This window comes from Dama dama, chromosome X, assembly GCF_033118175.1.
Source record: "Dama dama isolate Ldn47 chromosome X, ASM3311817v1, whole genome shotgun sequence".
In the NCBI taxonomy this organism is placed as follows: Eukaryota; Metazoa; Chordata; class Mammalia; order Artiodactyla; family Cervidae; genus Dama; species Dama dama.
Window position 1 is genome coordinate 103,765,960 of NC_083714.1, and position 25,108 is coordinate 103,791,067.

Consider the following 25,108-nt stretch of genomic DNA (forward strand, 5'->3'; position numbering starts at 1 on the left):
TATGTGTAGCAAAATAATCACTAAACCGAGACAATGTACAATCAAAATTTAAAGTCATATTATGTCCATAGTTAAAGTACAACGTGTTGCACCAGTCCATTTTAGGGTTGTTAGATGTCATCAGTTTAAGAAGAGGCATCACATGTGATTGTCGTTGAAGCTATCTACAGATTTGGAGAAAATCTGTTCCTTGAAGTGGAGATGTCCACCACGGGAAGCCTTCCACTGATGAAGAGGGGAGTGCTCCACAGACCCAGTAGTTAGACTGTGAAATGCTGCATAGGAGTGAGCCCAGGACAGGAAGGAATTGTCTTGAGGATCAAATGGCAGACTCAGGATTTTTGGAGTCAGCAGAAGTAGGCTCACATAGATTATCAGGCCCACCTGAAAAGTACAAAGTCAGAGCATAGAAAGTAAAGACATAAAATGAAATCACGTAGTTCTGGTCAGGGTGCCACCTCTTAACTCGAGTGTGGTGTACCCACGAATCAATTCCTGGCTGTGGGAGAAGAAAGAATAACCTGGTAAGGGCCTTCCCAGAGGGGTTCGAGGGATGGGCCCCCAGATCCCAATGTTTTTATGAGGAACTCGGTTCCTGGCTCAAATAGAGGCTTGCTTGACTCAGAGGCTGGGTCAGGAGTCATCTCCCAGAGTTCTGTTGATGCCCGTTGAAAAGCTGAGAGCTGGGTTACATAATTAGTTAATTCCAAGGCTTCAGGGTCTATAACAATGTCTGTGTGTAAGAAAGGCCTTCCATAAATACATTCGAAGGGGGACAGTCCCTTCTTCTTTGGGGCAGTTCGAGCCCTCATTAAATCTATGCGTAGGTCTTTAATCCAATTGTCCTGCGTCTCTTGAGTTAATTTGCTCAGATGTCTTTTGATAACGTCATTAGCTTTTTCAACCTTTCCTGAGGATTGGGGTCTCCAGGAACAGTGTAAGTGATACTCTATTCCTAGAGCTTTAGACACCCCCTGAGTTACAGCAGCTTTAAAGGTGGAGCCATTGTCACTCTGAAGGCTCCATGGCAGCCCAAACCTGGGGATAATTTCATGGATTAAAATCTTTATAACCTCCTTAGCCTGCTCACTATGACAGGGAAAAGCCTCAATCCATCCAGTAAAAGTATCCCCCCAAACTTGTAAGCAAGAATACCCATTAGCTTTTGGCATATGAGTAAAATTAATTTCCCAGTCCTCTCCAGGATACTTTCCACTTTGTTGTAACCCAGATTTTGCTAGCTTTTTAGTCTTTGGGTTATTTTTCTGACAAACCTCACACCTTTTGATAATGTTCTTTAAAGTTTTCATTACATTTTTACCTTCAATCAAACAAGAAGCCATCTGGTAAGTACTCTCTGCAACCAAATGAAAACTCTGGTGTAAACCCTTAAGAATTTTCCATTGAGCACTTTAAGGAATTGTCCATCCTCAGACTGTAACCATCCTTTATCAGTAATCTTTGCTCCTCTTTTCTCATATCTTTCTGATTTTTCCTCAGTATATTGTGGTTTTTCCTGTTCCACAGGACCTGTCCAGATCAAAAGCGTCAGTAGTGAGGAGGTTTCGTAAAGCGCCACCTTTCTGGCTTGACAGTCAGCCAGCTGATTACCTTCAGCTACTTTACTCCCATCCCTGTTGTGTCCTTTGCAATGCATACCAGCTACTTTAGAACAAAATATAGCAGTTAAAAAGTTCTTGATCTCTCTGAAATGTTTAATAGGTTCTCCTGTTGCTATTTTAAACTGTCTTTCTTTCCATATTGTAGCATGAGCATGTAAAGTCAAATAAGCATACTTAGAATCAGTGTAGATATTTACCTGCTGCCCTTTGCTTAATTCTAGAGCTTGGGTCAGAGGCACAAGCTCCGCTAACTGAGCACTGGTTCCCTGGGGGAGACATTTTGCTTCTAAAACCTGTTCAGCAGTCACCATGGCATAACCTGCTTTACACTTTCTGTCCCGAACAAAAGAATTGCCATCTGCAAATATTTCCATGTCAGGATTGTCTAACGGGGTATCCATTAGATCTTCCCGAGCTGCACAGTTTAAAGTTAGGAATTGGCAACAATTCCTAATTGTTGTGATCAGGTTTCTCATTTTCCTTCTCAGGAAGGAAAGTGGTAGGATTTAAATTTCCATAAATTTAAGCTTAGTTACTGGTCCTTCTAACAACAATGACTGATATTTAAGAAGCCTACTGTCTGTCATCCAAATATTAATCTTCGAATTTAAGATTCCACTCACACCATGAGAAGTCAGTATAGTAAGGTTTCATCCATTAATTATTTCTAAAGCTTCTGGTGCTATAAAAGCTGCTGCCCCAATTACTCTTAGACAGTGGGGCCACCCATGTGAAACTATATCCAATTCTCTGCTTAGATATGCACTAGGTTGCTGGTGAGGCCCTCGGGGTTGTGTCAAATCTCCCAAGGCCACACATTTTCTTTCAGTGACAAACAAATTAAATTCTGACCCTGTGGGCAAGCTCAGAGTGGGAGCTTGCAGGAGAGCAGTCTGGAGAACCTTAAAAGACTTTTGAGTATCTGGAGACCAAACCAGTTTGTCGATTTGGGCCTGCTGAGTTTCAGCTATAAGTTTACATAAAGGCCGGGCAAGTTCCCTATAACCCGGAATCCAAATGCGACAGTAGCCTGTGATTCCCCAAAATCCTTTCAATTGTCTTAAAGTCATAGGTAGGGGATGATTTAGTATAGGTTTAATTCTCTCAGGGCCTATGGCCCTAGTCCCTTCTGATTTGATTCAGTTCAGTCGCTCAGTTGTGTCCGACTCTTTGCGACCCCATGAACCGCAGCACGCCAGTCCTCCCTGTCCATCACAAACTCCTGGAGTTTACTCAAACTCATGCACATCGAGTCGGTGATGCCATCCAGCCATCTCATCCTCTGTCGTCCCCTTCTCCTCCTGCCCCCAATCCCTCCCAGCATCAGGGTCTTTTCCAATGAGTCAACTCTTCGCATGAGGTGGCCAAAATATTAGAGTTTCAGCTGCAGGATCAGTCCTTCGAAGGAACACCCAGGATTTATCTCCTTCAGGATGGACTGGTTGGATCTCCTTGCAGTCCAAGGGACTCTCAAGAGTCTTCTCCAACACCACAGTTCAAAAGCATCAATTTTTCAGTGCTCAGCTTTCTTCACAGTCCAACTCTCACATCCATACATGACCACTGGAAAAACCATAGCCTTGACTAGATGGAACTTTGTTGGCAAAGTAATGTCTCTGCTTTTTAATATGCTATATAGGTTAGTCATAACTTTCCTTCCAAGGAGTAATCGTCTTTTAATTCCATGGCTGCAGTCACCATCTGCAGTGATTTTGGAGCCCCCCCAAAAATAGAGTCTGACACTGTTTCCACCGTTTCCCCATCTATTTCCCACGAGGTGATGGGACCAGATGCCATGATCTTAGTTTTCTGAATGTTAAGCTTTAAGCCAACTTTGATATGATTAGGCCCAGATATATAACAGATTGTTGACAAAGCTGAAACGTTTCTATTGATGCCTTGTAACCGCAGCCTGCGAGAAAGTTTAAGAAGTCTTCCGAGGCTCGTGAACAAGCTCCCTCTGTCTCAGCACAGAGCAAAATATCATCTACATATTGTAACATCACTGCTTCAGAGCTATTAAAGTTTTATAGATCCCGTGACAAATTTTTTCCAAATAAGTGAGGACTGTCACGAAATCCCTGGGGCAAAACTGTCCAGGTTAACTGAGAAGCTGGCTGCGTAGGGTCCTCAAAGGCAAATAGAAATTGACTTTCCTTCACCAAAGGCACTGAATAGAAGGCATCTTTCAAATTAATTACTGAGAAATATTTGGCTCGTTCAGGAATTTCAGGCAATAGAGTATAAGGATTAGGCACCACAGGATGTAAAGGAACTACAGCCTCATTTATTATTCATAAATCTTGAACTAGTCTCCATTTACCATTTTATTTCTTTATATCCAAAATAGGAGTATTGCATGGACTGTTACAGGGAATTACTAGTCCCTGTTCTTTTAAATTCCCAATGATGGGTTTTAACCCTTCCTTCAGTGGATACTGCTTCTTATGTGGAAATAAGTGTGGGTCTTTGAGCTTGACAACTACAGGAATAGCATTTTGTGCTCAACCCACAGATGTTCCATCAGCCCATGTTCTAGGATTTACATTTTGTTCAATTAAAGTGAGAGAAAGGGAAGGCTCCATATTCATGAAAACGGAGGCATGGACCTTGCTCAGTATAGCCCTCCCCAAAATGGGTGAGGGAGACTCTGGCACAATCAGAAACTCATGTGAAAATAGCACTGAATCCCAGTCACAACTGACAGATACACTGAAGTAATATGTTTTGGCTCGTCCAGACAGTCCCATTACGGAAGTGGATCAGGAAGAAAGTGGGCCAGGGACTTCAGTAAGCACGGAGTAAGTTGCCCCAGTATCTAAAAGGAAATCGACGGATTGGCCCCCCACAGTTATTAATACCCAGGGTTCCTCAGGTGTAATTAGGATGAGAGTTTGTGTGGGGACCCCTGGGCACCTTCAGTCCTGATTGTCTTGAGAGTCCTACCCCTGAAACCTATGCTTCTAGGGGCAGTCTCTCTTCCAGTGTGGTCCTTTGCAGATTAGACATGGAGCTGGGGGCAGCTTAGATGCCTGAGGGCAATCCCGCTTGAGGTGCCCCTTCTTTCCACAGTAATAGCAAGCCCATCCCTTTTCACCTGGGCCCCTCTGGGCATTTTTCTCAGGCTGTTTAAAAACGGTTTTCATAGCCATTACGAGGGCTTCCACCTGTTCCTTTGTCTTTTTTTTTTTTTTTTTTTGCTTTGCTTTCTTTTCCTTATATTCCCTACCATAATAGACTGTCTGAGCCAGTTGAAACAGATTATCTAAAGACTGATTTGGTCTATACACCCATTTTAATAGCTTATGGTGGATATCTGGAGCCGACTGAGTGAGAAATCTATCCTTTAAGATCACTTTTCCCTCTTCACTCTTGGTATCAATCTCTGTGAATCTGTGAAGGTCTTCTCTCAGTCTATCTAGGAATTTACCAGGAGCTTCCTTCTCCTCCCGTTCTATGTCTGCCAATTTGCCATAGTTTAAAGGCTTAGCACGTGCCTGCCTGAGTCCTTCAAGAATACATCTGACAAAATGATTCCATCTTCCTTTAGCTGTGTTTTAGTCCCAGTCTGGTTCTGTAGTTGGGACTGCAGTGATTTCCAGTGGGGAGGGCAGTTATCTTGTCCTTCCTGTTCCCTACTGATTCATTACCAAACCATTCATCTCTATAAGCAACCGCTTTTCCTAAAACTCAAGCCTTTGAGTCGGGAGTCAGTGTTTGTCCCAAGATATACATCACATCATTCCAAGTAAGGTCATAAAGCAGAGTAACACCTTTAAAAGCTCTGATATATTTTTTTCTGGGTCCTCTAAATAGTCTCCCAGATCCTCCTTGATTCTTTGTATTTCTTGATAAGAAAAAGGCTTATTAACTCTCATAGACTGATTATTTCTCCCGGTGGGTGCTTCATGAAGAGACAACAGCTTGTGTGGCTGTTCCTCAGTCTCTCTGGCTGTTCTGCACATATGATCCCAGGGATAGATTGGAGAAATCTGCTTCTCTTTATCTTTTTGTCTCCTGTCCTTCATCTCATCTAGCAAAGTAGGAGGACAGGAGGGAGCTGAAGGTGTCACACCCAAATCTATACCCTTAGGACATAAGTCTGGCATATTTCATAGAGAGAAAAAGGGCAACACATATATTACTTCTACCCATTTCCCTTGTTTTCTACAGAACCGGTCTAATTGTAAAACAGTATTATACTTAAGAGACCCTCCAACCGGCTACCATTCTCCGTCCTCCAGTGGGTACCACGGCCATGCAGTATCCCATAGGAAGACTAGGTGTGTACGCAGTTCAAAGGAGTGAGGCTGGAGTTGTTAGCTCCCATCTGTAAGAGAGAAAAAAAGCGACCAGTGCCATCTTTCTACTGGAGGCATCCTTTCTTGCTCTAGATGGGGGTGTAGACAGATTTTACAACAAAGCTTTTCTTTTCTGGTCAGACTTAATCTGTCCCTTAGCGATGCAGGCACTGTACTCATCCCTCCTGGTTCTGCCACCAAGATGGGGTGGGGATGCACCAAGGGTAGACCTGATGGCATCCCTAGCCGTACTCATCCCTCCCGGTTCTACCACCGAGACAGGGTGGGAATGCACCAGGGGTAGACTTGATGGCATCCCTAACTGACGTCCAGCTCTTCACTATTACCTCTGATGCCACCCGGAGTGCAATCAGAGTAACCTTCTGGAATGCCTCCCAGGCTAAGACCACTGGGGGCACCGTTCGTCACCTGAGTGCCTGTGCACGACCCTGAGTATATTCCTGACCACAATAAGACCAATACGAACATAAAACTGAGAAGTTCCTTCCAAGCGTCACCACACCAGTATAAGAATCTCCTCTGGTCCACTCAGAGCAAGTGTTACCAAAGGAAAAAGCCCCATTGCAGTTCCAATCTGAGTAACCTTTAACCTTAGAGATGCTCTTGGAGCTAGAGCTCCATCTAGCTTCCAAAATTTCCATGCCTAGCAAGGCTAGGCACTTCCTGACTACCAATCCAAGTTTGGGACCTGTCATAGTACACAGTTACAGCAAAGATCACAAATCCCTTGAAAGTCTATGATTCGACAGATTAGGTTAGTACTTCTAATTCCAAGGAGTTATGAAATGGTCAAAGAGACCAAAAAGTTTGACCGAGAAAGGAGAGTTCGGTCCGTACACTTTGCTCATTTCTGATCGGTCCCCCCAAAGGATACACCCCAAATGATACATTAGGTGCCTCTTGGCATTGGCAGGTCGGTATAAACCACTGACAGGTTTCTGCCATAAGCCATATGAGATCAACTTGGAACTGCAGAGCAGGGCGCCTCACTTGCTTTGCGCAGGGTGTGCCATTCATTCACACGAGCACACGGTAGAGCTAGTAAAGTACAGCAGAAAACATGTTGGCTAGGAGAACAAGAACTAGAGCTCCAAGCATCCTTACCTTGTCCTGAAGAATCTCAGTTGAGCCCCCAAGATGAAAGGTTGTTGTCGAACACACAAAGACACCAGGATTCTTGGCCTCCAGAGAAGAATTCAATCCAGGGCCAGAGACGAGGCTTGCTCACTCAGAGCTTTTGTGTAATAAAGTTTTATTAAAGTATAAAGGAGATAGAGAAAGCTTCTGACATAGGCATCAGATGGGGGCAGAAAGAGTACCCCCTTGCTAGTCTTGGCAATGGAATTATATACTCTCTAATTAGTTATTACAGTGAATCGAAAGAATGCCTGGAGGTTGTAAAGACCTCACTAGACCTACTCCCATAATTTACACTTTAAGATAACAGGATTAGCCAGAAGGTTTTTTTTCCCAGAGACTGTCCTCAAGCAGGATACATTATTGTTATATAATCCTAACGAATGTAGAGGGAAAAAAAAAGTTTGTCCTTTATTCCTCCTTGAGAATTCCAGACCCTTCTCTCCTTGGGGATCCCTAAGCTTCTTATCAACCTGGCTAGGAAAGGACTCTCTCATGGCTGTTTTTACTACTTCTGTCTCACCTTTTATAATAGATTATGTGATTTATGCATTAAATTTACTATATATTTATCTTTACCAGTAAAATTTATTATGTTTCTTATTACCACTCAATGTTGTTTGTCTTTACCTTAAAGAAGTCTCTTTAAGATTTTTGTAAAGGTGGTTTCATGGTAATAAATTTGTTTACTTTTACTTGTCTGGAACCCTCTCTCTCCTTCAATTCTGAATGATAACTCTGTCAGGTAAACTATTCTTGGTTGGATTTTTCCAGCATTTTGAATATATTTCATCACTTCAGGCATACTAAGCTTCTGCTGAAAAATCTGTTGGTAGTCTTATGGGGGCTCTCTTTTAGTAAGAACCTATTTTTTCTCTTACTGTTAAACTTCATGAAATTTCTTGAAGCGACATCACTGAAATAGCAAAGTAGGAAACCCTACTTTGAGATACTATCCTCCCACGATTAATAACAATTAAAGTCATCAGTGAACAGAAACAGCTCTGGGAGGAATCTGTACTGCACTTAAGAAATCTCAGAAACACTATGGAGCAAAAATCATGAACATAACTGCACAAGAGGAAGACAGGATCATTTTGCCTGCATCATTTCCATTTCCTAAGCTGACATTGATCAGTGACAAGAGTTGTTGCAGTTCAATCACTAAGTCATATCCAACTCTTTGTGACCTCATGGACTACAGCACACCAGGCTTACATGTCCTTCACTATCTCCTGGAGTTTGCCCAAACTCATGTCCATTGAGTCAGTGGTGCCATGCAACCATCCCATCTTCTGTCATCCCCTTCTACTCCCGCCTTCAATATTTCCCAGCATCAGAGTCTTTTCCAATGAGTCAGTTCTTCACATTTGGTGGCCAAAGTATTGGAGCTTCAGCTTTAGCATCAGTCCTTCCAATGAATGTTCAAGGTTTATTTCCTTTAGGGTTGACTGGTTTGATCTTGTGGACCAATGGACTCTCAAGAGTCTTCTTCAAAATTTCAATTCAAAAGCATCAGTTCTTTGGTACTCAACTTTTTTTACAGTCCAATTTTCACATCTATGAGAACTACTGGAAAAACTATAGCTTTGATTATATGGGCCTTTTCTGGCAAAGTGATGTCTCTGCTTTTTAATATGCTGTCTAGGTTTGTCACAGCTTTTCATCCAAGGAGCGAGCATCTTTTTGTTTCTTGGCTGCAGTCACTATCCACAGTGATTTTGGAGCCCAAGAAAGTAAAATCTGTCACTACTTCCACTTTTCCCCCATCTGTTTGCCATGAAGAAATGGGACTGGATGCCACAATATTAGATTTTTGAATGTTGAGTTTTAAGCCATGTTTCTCACTCTCTTCATCAAGAGGCTCTTTAGTTTCTTTTCTCTTTCTGCCATTAAAGTTGTATCATCTGAATACCTGACATTGTTGATATTTCTCCTAGAATCTTGATTCCAGTTTGTTAGTCATCCAGCCTGGCATTCCACATGATGTACTCTGCATAAAAGTTAAATAAGCAGGGTGAAAACATACAGCTTTGCTGTACTTCTTTCTCAATTTTGAACCAGTTAGTTGTTCCATGTAAGGTTCTGTTGCTTCTTGACCCACAAACACGTTTCTCAGGAGACAAGTAAGTTGGTCTGGTATTCCCATCTCTTTAAGAATTTTCCACAGTTTGTTGTGATCCTTACATTCAAAGGATTTCACATAGTCAATGAAGCAGAAATAGGTGTTCCTTCTGGACTTCCCTTGATTTTTCTATGATCCAGCGAGTGCTGTCAATTTGATATTTGGTTCCTCTGCCTTTTCTAAACCAAGCTTGTACATCTGGAAATTCTTGTTTCATATACTGCTGAAGCAGAGTTTGACCAATTTTGAGCACAACCTTACTAGCATGTGGAATGAGTATAACTGTCCAGTAGTCTGGACATTCTTTGGTGCTGCCTTCTTTGGGATTGGGATGAAAACAATCTTTTCCAGTCCTATGATCACTGTTGAATTTTTCTTATTTGCTGATATATTGAGTGTAGCACTTTAACAGCATCATCTTTTAGGATTTTAAATGGCTCAGCTGGAATTCCATCATCTCCAGTAGCTTTGTTTGTAGTAATGCTTCTTAAGGCCCACTTGACTTCACACTCCAAGATGTCTGGCTCTAGGTGAGTGACTACACCATCATGGTCATCCTGATAATTAAGACATTTTTTGTATAGTTCTGTGTATTCTTACTACCTCTTCTTAATCTCTTCTGCCTATATTAGGTCCTTACGGTTTCTTTCCTTTATTATGCCCATTCTTGCATGAATATTTCCTTTGATACCTTCAATTATCTTGAAGAGATCACTGGTCTTACCTATTCTACTGTTTTCCTCTGCTTCTGTGCATTGTTTATTTAAGAAAGCCTTCTTTTTTCTCCTTGCTATTCTCTGGAATGTTGCATTCAGTTTGGTATATTTTTCCCTTTCTCCCCTGCTTTTCACTTCTCTTCTTTTCTCAAGGATTTATATAGTCTCCTCAGACAACCACTTTCCTTCTTGCATAAGAATATCTAAAATAAAATAAAAAGAAAACTTACTTAAAATCAAGAAAAAAATTATCTCTTAGAAGGGAAATCCCATGAAGCTATCAATAGATTTATCATTAGAGACATTGAAGGCCAGAGATAATTGAATTACATATACAAAGTGGAAGAAAGAAACTGCCAAAGAAGAATAAATTGTTACCAGTGCAAAATAGACACATATATACATAAATAAGATTTTTATGCAAGTCTCATGATAACCAGAAAACAAAAACTCACAATAGATTTCACAAACATAGAGAGAATAAAACAAAAATTATCTCTATGGAGAAACATGATTTCAAAGGAAGGCAGCAAGAGAGAAACAAACATGTGAACTACAAAACATCCAGAAACAATATGATGGAACTAGTAAGAACTCACCTGTCAGTAACTACTTTAGATGTAAATGGATTGAAATATCTAATCAAATGACAGAGTGGCTGAATGAGTAAAAATGTAAAAACAGAAGACCTACCTATATATTCTACATATAAAACACTGTAGCTTTAAAGACACAGTGAATACATAGGAATATATTTTCTACGGAAGCAGACACAAAAAGAGAGTAGTCCCTTGTACAGTGTTGGTTGGAATGAGAATTGGTACAGCCACTAAAGAGAACAGTATGGAATTTCCTTAAAAAAAAACTAACAGTAGAACTAATATATGACCCTGAAATTCCACTCCTGGGCAAATATTCAGAGAAAAACATGATCTGAAAGGATAGATGCATCCCAATGTCCATTGCAGCGCAGTTTACAATAACCAAGACATAGAAGCAACTGAAATGTCCATTGACACAGGAATGGATAAAGAAGATGTAGTACATATGTACAACAGAATATTACTCAGCCGTTATAAAATAAAATAATGTCATTTGCAGCAACATGGATGGACCTATAGATTGTCGTGCTGAATGAAGTAAGTCAGACAGAGAAGGAGAAATATCATATGACATCCCTTATATGTGGAATCCAAAAAGAAATGATATGGGTGAAGTTACTTACAAGACAAAAAGAGACTCACAGACTTAGAGAACAAATGCTTGGTTACTGAAGAAGAAGGATGGGGGAAAAGGATAGTTAAGGAGCTTCGGTTGGACATGTACACATTGCTGTGGTATATCACATTCATCGATTTGTATATATTAAGGAATCCTTGTAACCCTAGGATAAACCCCATTTGATCATGTTGTATGATACCTTTAGTGTGTTGGATTCTGTTTGCTAGTATTTTGTAGAGGATTTTTGTATCTATGTTCTCTAGTGATATTTATCTGCAATTTTATTTTTTGTGATATCTTTTCTTGCTTTGGTATCAGGATGATGGTGGCCTAATAGAATGAATTTGGGAGTGTTTCTCCCTCTGCCGTTTTTTGAGAATTTGAGAAGGATAGGTGTTAGCTCTTCTCTAAATATTTGATAAAATTCACCTGTGAAGCCATTTGTCCCTGGGTTTTTGTTTGCTGGAAGATTCTTAATCACAGTTTCAATTTCAGTGCTTGTGATTAGTCTCTTCATATTTTCCATTTCTTCCTGGCTCAGTCTTGGAATGTTGTACTTTTCTAAGAATTTGTCCTTTTCTTCCAGGTTGTTTCTTTTATTGGCATATGGTTGCTAATAGTACTCTCTTATGGTATTTCTGCAGTATGGTTGTAAGTTCATAAGTTCTCCTTTTCATTTCTAATTTTATTTATTTGAGTCCTCTCCTTTTATTTTTTCTTGATCAGTCTGGCCAATGGTTTATAAATTTTGTTTATCACCTCAAATAACTAGCTTTTAGTTTTATTGGGCTTTGCTATTAATTTCTTTATTTCCTTTCCATTTATTTCTGCTCTGATCTTTATAATTTCTTTCTACTAATTTTGCATTTTGTTGTTGTTGTCATTCTTCTCTAATTGCTTTAGGTGTAAGCTTAGGTTGTTTGAGATTTGTCTTGTTTCTTGAGGTAGGATTGTATTGCTATAAACTTCCCTGTTAGAACTGCTTTTGCTACATCCCATAGGTATTGAGTTGTCATGTTTTCATTGTCATTTGTTTCTAGATTTCTTTATTTCCTCTTTGATTTATTCAGAGATCTTTTGCTCACTTAGTAGCATATTGCTTAGCCTCTATGTGCTTGTGTTTTTACATTATTTTCCTGTAATTGATATCTAATGTCATAGCATTGTGATCAGAGAAGTTGCTTGATATGATTTCAGTTTTCTTAAATTTATCAATGCTTGAGAAAATGAATTTCTTCAAAAAAGCAAAAACTAAAAGAACTCCCCAATACAAAATATACACATACATGTGTGTATAACTAAATCACTTTGCTGTATACCTGAAATTAACACAATATTGCCAATTAACTATACTTCAATTAAAATGGATATATTGTAGAATTCAGTGAATATACCCACTATGTTATAATAATTAGAAATGGAATATTACCTTTAAAAAGTGTGAATCACTACATGTTTACCTGAAATATATAATGTTGTACATTAACTACACTTCAATTTTAAAAGTGAAAGAAATACCATATATATGAGGAAGTAATCATATGCATTTAGAATGCACTCAAATTTAAGAGACCATTACCTTCTAATAGACTGCTATATAAGTAGATCATTATATCAATATATAAACCACATGGTAAACACAAAGCAAAGAAACCTATAATAGAGACACATAAACTTAGAAAAGAATACAAACATAACAGTTAAGAAATTCATCAAATCACAGGGAAAGGAACACAAGAGAAAAAAGGAGCATATAATAACTACTAAAAATAGAAAGCAATTAACAAAATCACAATACATAAAATACATGCCTAGCAATAACTATGATAAATATAAATGCACTAAAGGCTTCCTCAAGGCATATATTTATGCTGCCTACAAGAGACTCACTTTGGATCTACAGAAACACACAGTTTCATCATACTAGATGATAAGAAACTGAAAGCTTTTTGTCTAATATCAGGAACAAGACAAGGATGCACATTCTCACCACTTTATTCAACATAGTAGTGCGAATACAGTCCCCAGCAAACAGAGAAGAAAAAGCAACAAAAAGAATCTAAATTTTAAAGAAAATAAGTAAAACTGCCACTATTTGCTGATGACATATAATATACAGAAAATGCTAAAGACTTTACAAAATAGCCAATAGAACTAATAAGTGAATTCTGAATAGTTGTGAGATACAAAATCAATATATAGAAATCTGGTGTGTTTCTACTCACTAAAATAAACTATTGGAAAGAGATATTAAGTAAATTCCCTTTACACTTTCATTGAAAAGAATAAAATACCTAGGGATAAGTTTAACCAGGGAGGTTTAAGACCTGTACACTGATAATCATAAGGTACTGATGTAAGAAATTGAAAAAAAAACACAAATAAACGATGAGTTATTCTGTGTTCATGTATTGGAAGCATTAACATTGTTAAAAAGTCCATACTACTCAAAACAATATACAGATTCAATGCAATACTTATCATAATTCTAATAGCATTTTCACAGAAATAACAAACAGTCCTAATATTTGTCAATACATGACCAAACAATACTCACAAAAACCAAAGTTACCTTGTGAAAGAACAAAGCTGGAGGCATAATAATTCCTGATTTCAAACTATATTACAAAGCTAAGGTAATCAAAATAGCATGGTATTGATGTTAAAACAGACACATAGATCAATAAAATGGAATAGAGAGCCCAGAAATAAGCCCACCCATACGTAGTGAATTAATTTTTGAGAAAGAAAAGAAAATTACACAATAGGGAAAGGACACTCTCTTCAATGAATGGTTTTGGGAGACACATACAAAAGAATGAAACTATACAACTTCCTCAAACTATATACTAAAAAAGCCTTCAAGATTGATTATAGACTTAAATGTAAGACTTAAAACCATAAGAAACCTAGAAGAATACACCAGAGACTCTTGATGAGAAGACTCTTAAGAGTCCCTTGGACAGGAAGGAGATCAAACCAGTCAATCCTAAAGGAAACCAACCCTGAGTATTCACTGGAAGGACTGATGCTGAAGGTGAAACTCCAATACTTTGTTCACCTGATGCAAAGAGCTGACTCACTGGAAAAGATCCTGATGCTGGGAAAGAATGAAGGCAAAAAGAGAAGAAGGCAACAGAGGAAGAGATGGTTAGATAGCATCACCAACTCAATTGACATAAATATGAGCAAATTCTGGAAGATAGTGGAGGACAAAAGAGCCTGGCATGCTGCAGTCCATGGGAACGAAAGAGTTGGACATGACTTAGAAACTGAACAACAACAAATTTTGTATAGGGACAGATGGTTACTAGACTTACTGTTGTGACTAATTCTGTGTATGTGTGTGTGTGCTCAGTCGCTCAGTTGTGTCTAACTTTTTGCTGCCCCATGGACTGCAAGGCTCCTCTGTCCGTGGAATTTTCCAGGCAAGATTACTGGAGTGGGTTGTCATTCCCTACTCCAGGGGATCTTCCTGATCCAGGGATTGAACTGATGTCCCTTGCATCTCCTACATTGGCAGGCAGATGTTTTACCACTAGCAGCACTTGGGAAGCCCCATGATATCATAATGCATGCAAATAAATCACTATATCATACACCTGAGCCTACATTTCAGTAACAAAATAAATAAAAATAAAAATATTTTTACAGTATATAAAAGGAAGGAAATTTAAACACATCCTACAACATAGATGAACCTTGAGAACATTATGCTAAGTAAAATAATTCAATAAGACTAATATTTAATTATTCTATTTTTTGAATTAATACTGTAGTGGTATGCATGTAGACAGAAAATATAATGGTGGTTGTCAGGGGCTGTGGGCAGTAGGGAATGGGAAGTTGTTGTTTAATGGATGTAAAATTTCAGTTTTGCAAGATGAAAAGAGTTCCAGAGATTGGTTGTATAGCAATGTGAGTGTACTTAACACTATTACTTTTTAAATGGTCAAGATGGCAAACATTACCTCAAATGAAAAAGAAAAAATATATAGTAAACTTTATGTTATGTGTATTTTTATCATAATAAAAATATAAAAATACAAAAGGATGAAGTACATTGCATAGCATCATGAACCTTGGAAATATTGTGCTTGGTGAAAGAATCTAGGCATGTAAGGCCATATTTTGTATGATTTCATTTGTATGAAATGTTCAGAATAGACAAATCCATTGAGACTGATAATAGATTGGTTGTTTCTAATGGCTGTGGTGAGGGAGGATTGAGAGTAACTGCTAATGAGTACATGGTTTCTTTTTGGAGTGATGAAAATGTTCTGGAATTAGTGGTAATAGATGCACAATTTTGTGAACATACATTAAAATACTGAACTGTATATTATTAAAAGGTGAATTCATGGTATATGGAGTAATTTTTAATTTAAAGAATTGGAATAACCAAAGTGTTCACAAACATACACAAATAGAGAATTAAATAGTTAAAAAAATATGGTAAGTCCATACAATAGGATTGTGTGCAGCTATTAAAAGGACATTTAGAAATGAGAACAAAGAACATGTTATATGGAAAAGTCACCAAGCTACATGATTAAGTTAGAAAAAAAAAAACTACAAAAATGGTGACTATATGATCACTTTTGTGAAATGAAAAACAACAGCTATGCAAGTAGAGGCAACTCTCACACAAATCTGTGTGTATGTGTATGTTTGTGCAATCATATACAAATTTATATTCTGCCCCTCTCCCACCTAGTAATTACTTAAATGCAGCTAAAATGACCAACTTTGGATATTTTTAGTTTTTATTTGATATTTCAGAAGTATTATTTTTTTTTCTAAATTTATACTATTTTATCTTTTATACTTTAATGTTTTGAATGTTTAGAGCCTATCTAGGCAGAGAGATAATAGATCTTCTTACTTCCTTTGCATTTCATAGAATTCTAAAAAAATTCTTAGTGAAATATTACATCAAAAACTTGAAGTAAAACACACATTAAAAAAATACATGTCCTCTTCCTCCAAATCATTTTTATTTTCATTTTATGAGAATGTTATAGGAACTCCATGGTTCTTATCCTTAGATTTGTAGTTAAAAACAATTAACACAGAAATCCTTTATATTTGTACAAGGAAGAGAAAAATTCTCGGCCTTAAATGAAAGCTAATTTCCAGAAGAAGCACAGTGAATCAACCAACTTCTCCATTAAAAAACACTAAATGAAAACAGATTAGTACTACCCAGCTCTGTTGTCATCTTCTAAGCTCTTGAAATTATGAAAGGAATTCAGATCTACACTACTCAAATTTGATACAATAGTCCAACTTAACAGTGCCCTCTTCTGGTGCCATGTTTCACATGCAGCTACTTGTTTAGTTGCCAGTGGTGTCTGACTCTTTGCCAGCCTATGGACTGTAGCCCCTCCAGGCTCCTCTGTCCATACGATTCTCCAGGCAAGAATACTGGAATGGGCTGCCATTTTCTTCTTCAGCAGCTACTTAATCAATGTTAATAAAAAGAGAGGGGGGCTGAACTTGGAAAAGATGTTTGAGAAAAACCTTTTTGAAACCTAGAAGTAAAAGGTTTTAGTTTTCTATTCTAATATAACAAAAATAAACAAAAATCCAGTTGTGAGTATAATGGGGGTTGACAGGGCTGGGGAGAGAGGAAAATGGGAAGTTGTTTGCAGTAGTATTGCAGTGCTAGTTGCTCAGTCATGTCCAGGGATCAAACCCAGTCTCCTGCACTGCAGGCAGATTCTTTATCATCAGAGCCACCAGGAAGATCCCAGAAAGTTGTTTAATGGGCATAAAAAATTCTGGACTTTGGTTGTACAACACTGTGAATATACTTAGCATTACTGCACTGTACACTTAAAATGGTTAAGTTGGTAAATTTTAGGTTATATGCATTTTAACACAATTTAAAATAAAAATAAATAAATCCATTTGAAGTATAAATAGTTTGGGTTGATGTCAGCAGCTCTAAGTTGAGACTGTTTTCACCCCAAGTTAAATCTTTACCATAAACCAAACCCATGTGGATTTGATACAATTTTTAATTCCAGTCATTTTACTAAAATAGGCACGTGTTTCTCTTAACTTACTGAGACTATAGCTATAAGACAACTTAATTTCCACTTTAACTCTTGAAGTTTCTAATCCTTCAAGATAAAAAGATTGTGAAAATGGTATGGTTTTTCCAGTAGTCATGTATGGATGTGAAAGTTGGACTATAAAGAAAACTGAGCACTGAAGAACTGACGCTTTTGAACTGTGGTGGTGGAGAAAACTCTTGAGAGTCCCTTGGACAGCAAGGAGATCAAACCAATCAATCCTAAAGGAAATCAGTCCTGAATATTCATTGGAAGGACTGATGCTGAAGCTGAAACTCCAATACTTTAGCCACCTGATGCGAAGAAGTGACTCATTGGAAAAGACCCTGATGCTGGGAAAGATTGAAGGCAGGAGGAGAAGAGAACAACAAAGGACGAGATGGTTGGATGGCATCACTGACTCGATGGACATGAGTTTGAACAAGCTCGGGGAGTTGGTGATGGACAGGGAAGCCTGGCATGCTGCAGTCCATGGGGTCACAAAGAGTCGGACACAACTGAGCAACTGAACTGAACTACTTCACTTATTTCAGGAAATAATAAAATAGTGATATATATATATATATATATATATATATATATATATATATATATGCATGAATGCTCAGTCACTTCATTCATGTTTGAATCTTTGTGACTCCATGGACTGTACTCTGCCAGGCTCCTCTGTCCACGGGACTCTCCATGCAAGAATACTGGAGAACCTGTCTGCCAATGGAGGAGACCTAAGACACTCCAATTCAATTCCTGGGTCAGAAAGATCCCCTAGAAGAGGGCATTGTTACCTACTCCAGTATTCTTGCCTACAGAATCCCATGGACAGAGGAGCCTGGTGGGTACAGTCCATGGGGTCACAAAGAGTTGGACATGACTGAAATATACACACACACTCCAAGGTTTGAATTGTACAACTGGGTAGAAGGTTTAACATTCACTGAAATGAAGACTAGGAAAGGAGCAAGTTTGGAGGATCAGGGATAGACCAACTGTTCTCAAAAGGTATTATCCTACCACCCCCTGCCACTCTCCCACCCTGCCCAGGGGATATTTGAGAGTACCTGGAGACATTTCTGATTATCACACCAGGAGGCAGTTGGGGCCGGGTTGGGGGACATGCTACTGGCCCCGGCTGGCATACTGCTAAACATCCCACAATGCACAGGACAGGGTCTCACCACAAAGAATGATCTGGCCTCAAATGTCAATAGTGCCAAGAGCAAGAAACCTTGGGTTGGAATCCTCTCTTCTGAATTTGTCCATTCTTTCTCAGCCTTTGCAGCAGGCTTCTCCTCTTCTAACCCTAATTACTCAATTGTCTGTCCTTAGCAAGCACACTTCTCTTTTCTCTATATTTTCTCTTCAGAATATCACCCATAACATCAACTACCACATCTATGTTACTGACTCCCACAACTTTGTCTAGTCGCAACTGTTCTTCTAGCTCTAGAGCATTGTTTCTTTTGATTTCCCTTTACATTTTTTCATTAACTTAGTGCTACATCTCTTGTCTTTATAAGTAGCATCTGATAGAAAACCACAGGGTCATTTATTTCACAAACTGAGTATCTAGTTTGTGCAAAATGCAACACTACTACTCAGAGTAAGGTAGTAATGCTGATGAGAGGTAATCATGGTAATTGTTTTAAATGCATTATCCTTGTAAAGCAATTATCCATCAATTAGAAAAAAAAAAACTTTAATGTATTATTCCTGATTATGACAATAGTTTTACAAGGAAAAATTTATTATTTCCTGGGAAGGAAAGGTGCAAGTGTTTAACTACTTAAATATAACAGTGTTTGTAAATAGTGGAGTATTTTAAAAGTCAGTTCTATTTTGACATTAAGGATTGCACTCTCTCCATTAAAAAACACTGGAACAGAGCTGGAAAAGTGTCCATAGTCACAGGGAGGTGGATGTGAATGATGAAGGTCTAAGAAGTTTTGCCTGCCTGTTTAGTTGCGTCTGACTCTGTGTGAACCCATGGACTGTAGCCCCCCAGGCTCCTCTGACCAGGGGATTCTCCAGGCAAGAATACTGGAGTGGGTGGCCAATCCCTTCTCCTGGAGATCTTCCCCACCCAGGGATCAAACCAATGTCCCCTGCACTGCAGGCAGATTCTTTATCATCTGCACCACCAGGGAATCCCTAAGACATTCTAGTAGCCTTTTATTCTAAGCCACAGTGTACCTGCTTCGGTTACTTACCATATATCACAGAATATAATACACCAGCCATAGTAGGATGAATCATTATTTTCCTTAACTGTAGAGAAGGAAAAAAATGGCAATGAAAGTATGACATACTGTTAATTGTCTGAGATTTCCTAGGTGTAGAAATATTTTTAAAAAGATAAGCCTTCAGAGATTTCTAATTTGTTAAAATATGAAGAAAAAACGTGACCTTAGATTCTATGACATACGGTGAATTTGTTTTCCACATTCAATTTCCATGGTCGGTTCCTTTGTGCTATCTGCACTTCAGTCAAGTAAGACGTTTGTATATTGCTTTCTAAAGGGTCCTAGGTAATTTCATGACTCTGTTGTGCTTCTACAACTAGAACGTAAAGCTCTTAGCTTTTCAATCACCTCTTTGTTCTCCACATAAACACTCCCGCCCCCACCCGCAGTGCCTTTCCACAATCTATGCAGATGTTGCCGTTTAAGAGTAAACCTGATTTTGTTCTAATCTTAGAATTGCATAGATAGTATAAGACTGTCCACAGATTTAGTTACACTGGGGGCGGGGGAGACATTCCATTAAATAAACGCTGCTTTTTTTTAAGACCCATGCTCGCTGAAACGTTAAAATAGGGTGGGGAAGAGAGCGAGGGCGGAGGCAGAGAGGGGATATACGTCTCAGGATACAGGAAATACGGAAAGAGCGAAACCCAGAGGAAGCTCTGTTGCCTGGAGGGGACCCGCCGCCATCTCAGGTCTCTTGGTCTCGCCAGGGCCCACTGGAGAGAGCTGACACCCAGGTCCTATAATCCTTATGGGGGACCAACCTTGTACCTCCGGGAGATCCACGCTCCCACCTGGAAACACGCGGGAAACGAAGCCTCCAAAAAAGCGCTGCCTCCTAGCTCCACGTTGGGATTATCCAGAAGGAACCCCGAACGGAGGTAACACCACTCTCCCTTCCACACCTCCTCCAGCATCACCGGGCCTGAAGTCGCATCCACCTCCTCCGGAGAAGTAGTACAATATACTTCTTCCACCCTAAACCAGGTCAGATTCTTTCTCATCTGGGACAACCAGGCTCTCTCAAACTTAATTATGCATCTCCGCAGATCTCCTTCTCCCTTTCCCTATTCTTTTCACGATTTCAAAATTAAAAAAAAAAAAAATGCAGGCATTAAATAGCTCTTTCACAAAATATCTGGGGGTGAGTTTATGGATATTTAATAACATTAAGTAATTATTTTTAAATGTATTTTTCAGGAGACGTATCTGTTGATTTGCTTGAAAGTCAGTTGGGCCCAGGTGAGGGGTACAAATGTTAATGACTTGATAATTATTAAAGCTGAGTGATATATACATGGGGATTCATTAAACTGTACTTGCTACTTTTGTATATATTTAAAGCTTTTCCATTCAAAAAATGCCTGATTCAAGATCAATAACATCATTGTATTGAAGGCCTAATTCCTATAGCCATAGCTTTGTGCCAACAGAGTATTTTAAAGTGAGCCTTCAGAGTTGTGTATTTCTCTGTGTATAACAGGAAAATGTAATGATTTAAAAATATATAATATGGTAAATCAAACCCAAGTACCATAATATTTGCTTGCTCAAGGTAGTCAGGAAGCTTGGGGGATGGACTTTGAGCCATCAAAGAGGAAGGGGTAACTTTGGGTGGGCCTTAAAGAATGAGTGACATCTGCCTTGTGGAGGGGGCGGGAATGCTTTTCTGGCGTAGCTTTTCCAGAACAAAAGCCCCAAGGCAGGTTTGTGCTAGGAAGAGCTTGTCTATAATTCTGAGTGTATGAGAAAAACTAGGAGGTAAGATAGTGTTGCAGGGGTTGAATATTTATGGTAAGGAGTAGGCAGTTTAATCCATAAGCAGTGGAAACCATTGAAGATTTTCAAGGAAATGGTATATTTTAGGAGTCCGGTTTTTTACTATCAGGAAAACAATCTTCATTTAGATGAGCTTACAGAATGCAAAAAAATAAGGTCTGACTCACAACTCTTAGATTCTTGTACTCCAAATGAGACATGGCATACTTTCTTCATTTATACAATAAACCTTTAAAGGACTGTTGCAATGGACTAAGAATTATGCTGGGAACTGTAGGGGTTCGATAACTAAAGCACATAGGAGAGAAACAGATATTGAATGAATCGGTCAATGATTGGTGGGATTACAGTGGCAACTAAGAAGTTCTGTACTTGGGGCTTGGTGGTAGTGCATAGTAAAAGAATGAGCTCCATTGTGCTTGAAAGCTTCACTCAGTCATTCCTTACTGCCTGATTTCCCTCAACTTTACCTCTCTGTTCAAAGGGGTAGAGTTGGGGTAAAGGGGAACCATAGGAATAGGAGTGCTTAAACAGAAAACAAAGGAGGTTGTATAGGGCAAAAAAATGCAAGAAATATGTAATTTCCTCCAGTGATTCAAATCATTGAAATTATAATAACATTTACTGAACATCTTTATGTGCCAAACACTGTTTTACAAAACTTCCTAGAGCCTATCCTCTTAATTGCTGTGCAATAGATCCCTTCTAATACTGTCTGTATAACTTTTTCAGGAATATATAACTGAAATAACTGAAATGGGGGTATGGTAGAACATAAGAACTCGAGGAGGCCATGGGAAAGAGAGGAACAGTAAAAGAAGAAATGATTTAACCTTATTTTATTATTTTTCAGTCTATGAGGGATTGCAGTATGACTCCATTTCCTTGGTGTATTCGTAAAATAGTTCACTCAGTGAAGACAATGAAGATTATTGACATTGCCACCTTGCTTTTTCTGATGTCCTACACCAGAAAGTTGTGATTTTTAAGGTAATCTCTTTACCGCTGCTGCTACTGCTAAGTCACTTCAGTTGTGTCCGACTCTGTGCGACCCCATAGACAGCAGCCCACCAGGCCCCGCCGTCCCTGGGATTCTCCAGGCAAGAACACTGGAGTGGGTTGCCATTTCCTTCTCCAATGCATGAAAGTGAAAAGTGAAAGTGAAGTCACTCAGTCATGTCCGACTCTTTGCGACCCCATGGACTGCAGCCCACCAGGATCCTCCGTCCATGGGATTTTCCAGGCAAGAGTACTTGAGTGGGTTGCCATTACCTCTCCGAATCTCTTTACTAAAAACTTATTAAAGAAGGAGGAGGAATAAGAGTTGATTATAACGCATTAAAATAGTTAGCCAAACAAAATGCTAGCACCAATGATAAATTGAAACCATTTTCTACATTATATGAAACCATATATTCCATATAATAATAATGCTATCTATAAGCTGTTTTGTTATATTCACTCCTAATTACCTTATAGTTTCTTGTATCATGGAGAAATGTATCTTTTAAACCACATTTTCAGATTATTGCTGGTAAATGGGAATGTGATTGATATTGTAACGTACTGATTTTATATGCTGTGAACTTTCTGATTTATATTTGTTCTAATATTTGTAGATTCTTTGTATTGTCTGTTAATTATATTGTAAATAATGGAAATTTCTTCCTTTCCAATATTTATTTTTTAATTAGTCTTACTGTGTTAGCTAGGATCTTTGGTATAATGAAATATAGTAGCAGTGATAGAGGATTCTTTTGCTCCTGAATTTACAAGGGAATTTTTATAAATGTTTCACCATTTTTAGCAGATTTTCTTTGTCAGGTTATGTAAGTTCCTTTATATTCTTAGTTTTCTAAGAGCTTTTATTATGGATGAGTATGGAGCTTCTTCTCCAAATACTGATCACATGGAGTTTTTTCTCCATTAACAAGACACTGAGACTATGTGATAAATTACAGTATTCAGTTTTCTAATATATTTCTTGCTTCTGGTTTCATCAGGCCTTACCATTGAATATTCTGTCTCTTATTTTAATAAGTTTTCCTTTTATTTTCTTTTTGTTTGCTCTTTTTCTAATTTATTTGGACCATTAACTCAGTAATTTTAAATCTTCTTTCCTAAAATAATTTATAACCATAAGTTTTCTACTATGTACTACTTTAGAAGAATTTCATAGGTTTTTATATGGAGTATTTTTATTATTATTCAATTATTATTTTATAATTGCTCTTAAGATTTACTTTTGACTCATGAGTTATTTGGGTTTTTTAAATTTATAAACATGGATCTCTTTTTTAGAAATCCTACTGCTAAATCATTAATCCAATTACAGTTAAACTTCATTTTATTTTCTATTTAAAAATATTTAATGTTTTTTATTCTTCTGGTAACCAAAAGCAAAATTATACACTGGCTCCTCATCTCGAAAGATTTCAGCAATATAAAACTTTTCCTTTCATTAAATACATAGGAAAACTGTGATTATGCTGTTCAATGATGGAGTTATTGCTGATATTTATACTTGTGGTTTTAAACCTTTTATTTTGATCTAATTCTACACCTAAAGAAAAATTGTGAGAATATTACAAAGAACTCCCATACACTCTTTATCCAGGCTCACCAATTACCATTTTGCCATGTTTGCTTTATAATTCTCTATTTCTGTTTCTCCCTCTCATTCCCCTTTTCTCTTTCCCTTTACTGTTGTCTACCTCCCCTGCCCCTTAGCCTGTCTTCTACCTCCCCCTCTTCCTGTCTCCTTCTCTCTCTTTGAACTGTTTAACAGTAACTTGGAGACTTCAAGCTCTTTTACTTGTAAATTCTTCAGTGTATATTTTCTCAGAATAATACCTTTTTCTTACATAACCTCGGTACCTGTATCAAAATAGAAATTGGACCTTGTTCCAGCTTTTTGTTTCATAATCCTTTATTGTCAAGATTATCCACTCATACTTATTGAAAAAGGGATGACTTTGGGAGAACATATATTTCAAATGGACAATGTAAGCTCTATTATAGTTCTTTTTCTCCTAGCTTTATTGAAATATATTTGACATATAACAATGTAAGTTTAAAGTGCACAGTACAGTGTGATGATTTGCTAAATGTATATATTACAAAATGATTACCCACAATAAGATTAGGTAAGACATCAATCATGTAATATAATTAATATTTTTTGTGTGATGAGAACTTGTAAGATCTACTGTCCTAGCAACTTTTAAGTATACAATACAGAATTGTTAACTATACTCACTATACTATAGTATAACTGTGCTATAACTATAGTTATGTAACTATATATTGATACTATAACTATAGTGTTGTAGTATAATGTACATCATGTTGTAGATTAGCTCCTCAGAATTTATTCCTGTTACAACTGAAAGTTTATAACCTTTGACCACCTTTATACATTTCTCCTACTGTCCCATCCCTGGAAACCACCAATCTACTCTGTTTCTATGAGTTCAGTTTTTTTTTTTTTTAGATTCCATGTATAAGTAAGAGCATTCAGTATTTATCTTTTTCTGTCTGACTTACTTCATTTAGCCTGATACCCTCAAGGTTTATCCACTATGTCATAAGTCCCTTCTTTTTATAGCTGAATAATGTTCCTGTGTGTCTGTGTGTATCACATTTTCTTTGTCTGTTAATCTGTCAGTGACACTTAGATTGTTTCCACATCTTGCTTATTGTAAAGAATGATGCAGTAAAATTGGGATTTCAAGTATCTTGTGATCGTGATTTCATTTCCTCAGACATACCCAGAAGTGGAATTGCTGGATCATATGGTAGTTCTATTTTTAATTCTTTGAGGAACCTCCATACTGCTTTCCATAGTAGATTTTTCACTTCAC

The 25,108-nt window shown here is 38.0% G+C and overlaps 1 protein-coding gene across 9 annotated transcripts in view; it reads left to right on the forward strand.

The window, feature by feature from the left end:
* The first annotated feature begins 20,111 nt into the window (after positions 1-20,111).
* Positions 20,112-25,108, forward strand: part of NBDY (negative regulator of P-body association) — a 96,966-nt gene continuing 91,969 nt past the window's right edge. For 3 of the 9 annotated variants that reach the window (XR_009692034.1, XR_009692032.1, XR_009692035.1), the window contains exons 1-2: positions 20,112-20,453; positions 22,099-22,235. Coding sequence is in view for 1 of the 9 variants with exons in the window: in XM_061137204.1 (XP_060993187.1) it covers positions 20,218-20,424 (207 nt within the window). In the remaining 8 variants the exon portion in view is untranslated. Of the gene's footprint in view, positions 20,454-20,663; positions 20,709-22,098; positions 22,236-25,108 lie in introns of those variants that run through there. The other 6 variants (XR_009692037.1, XR_009692038.1, XR_009692039.1 and 3 more) reach the window with 3 other exon arrangements.